This window comes from Eimeria mitis, genomic scaffold (assembly GCF_000499745.2).
Source record: "Eimeria mitis Houghton genomic scaffold, Emh_scaff263, whole genome shotgun sequence".
Classification (NCBI taxonomy): domain Eukaryota; phylum Apicomplexa; class Conoidasida; order Eucoccidiorida; family Eimeriidae; genus Eimeria; species Eimeria mitis.
Window position 1 is genome coordinate 920 of NW_013570970.1, and position 1,560 is coordinate 2,479.

Consider the following 1,560-nt stretch of genomic DNA (forward strand, 5'->3'; position numbering starts at 1 on the left):
GCTGGCGAATCTTCTCTCTACGGAGCCGACCCATCCTCTCAACAAGCTGCTGCAGCTGCTGCTGCTGCTGCTGCTCCTGCTGCTGCTGCTGCTGCTGTTCTTGCTGCTGCTCCTGCTGGTGATGCTGGTGCTGCAGCTGCTGATGCTGCTGGTGGTACTCCTGCTGATGATCTTGATGGTGCTCTTGCTGCTGCTGCTGCTGCTGCTGCTGCATGTATCCGTTCTGCTGGTACGGGTGCTGCTCGGCCACACGCATCAGATGCTGCTGCTGCTGCTGCTGCTGCTGCTGCCGCTGCTGCTGCTGCTGCAGGTGAAACGGCGGCTCTCGCGCATGCAGCAGCAGCCTGGGGTCATCCAGTTGCTGCCCCTGCTCCATATACTGCTGCTGTTGCTGGAGTTGCTGCTGCTGCTGCAGCTGCTGCTGCAGCTTCTGCTGCTGCAGTAGCAGCTGCTGCTGCTGCTGCCACCGTTGTCTTTGCTGCTCCTGCTGCCTCTGGTGTTCCTGCTGCTGTCTGCGTAGCTGCAGCAGCTGCCGCAGCTTGTGCTGCTGCAGCTGTTCAAACCTGCCTAGTTCGTTGTGGGGATCGAGCGCGTTGCTGCTGCTGCTGCTGCTCCTGCTGTTGCTGCTGCTGCTGCTGCTGATGCTGCTGCGCGAGCTGCTGCGGTTGCTTCTCCCGGCAGCAGGGCTCTCAAAGGTCTGCTGCTGCTGCAGAGGATAGCTGCTGTTGCGGTTGCTGCTGCTTCCTCTCTTGCCGCTTCTGCTGCTGCTGCTGCTGTTCGTTCTGCTGCTGCTGTTTCTGCTGCTGCTGCGCCTGAAGCGTCTCCTGCTGCTGCTGCTGCTCCGCTGAAGGTGCTGCCGCAGCACTTGCCGGCTTGAGTGCTGCTTCGACATCCTCATGCTGCTGCTGCTGCTGCTGCTGCTGCTGCCGAGTCGCTTGCTGCTGCTGCTGCTGCTGCTCAGCAGCTTGCTGCCGCTGCTGCTAGCCAGCTTGCTGCTGCTGCCGCTGGTGGGCCGCTTGCTGCTGCTGATGCTAAGCAACTTGCTGCTGCTGCTGCTGCTGCTGCTGCTGCCGGGTCGCTTGCTTCTGGTGCTGCTGGGTCGCCTGCTGCCGCTCTCGTTGCTGCTATTGCTGCTGCTGCTGCTGCTGCTGCTGCTGCTGCTGCTGCTGCTGCGTATCCGCCTTGAGTGCTGCATGCGTTTTCTGTTGGGTTTGTTTTTTTCTGTTTTTCTTTTTTTGTTTTCTCTGCGGGAGAAGTTTCTTTTCTTTGAATCTCTGCGATTTCTTTTTCTTCTTTTGAGCCGCTTTCTCCTGCTGCTGCTGCTGCTGCTGCTGCTGCTGTTCTTGCTGCTGCTGCTGCTCCTGCTGCTGCTGCTGCTGATACCAGACATATGCCGCTGCTGCTGCTGCTCCTCCTGCTTCAGGCTGCTCTCTGCTGCTGAACGGAGACAGCCCCAGGGGAGAGTCGAGGGGAATACACCCCGCGCGTCGCTGCTTTGTGGCGTTGCTGCTGCTGCTGCTGCTGCTGCTGTTGCTGCTGCAGCAGCAGCAGCAGCAGCAG

At 60.4% G+C, this 1,560-nt stretch overlaps 1 protein-coding gene across 1 annotated transcript in view; it reads right to left on the minus strand.

The window, feature by feature from the left end:
• The window catches only part of EMH_0005940 (uncharacterized protein), a gene marked incomplete at both ends in the record, with an annotated part of 3,921 nt that overhangs the window by 882 nt on the left and 1,479 nt on the right, over positions 1-1,560 (minus strand). Inside the window, one exon of the mRNA XM_013497364.1 lies at positions 1-1,558. Coding sequence (XP_013352818.1) covers positions 1-1,558 — 1,558 coding nt within the window. The remainder of the gene's footprint in view (positions 1,559-1,560) is intronic.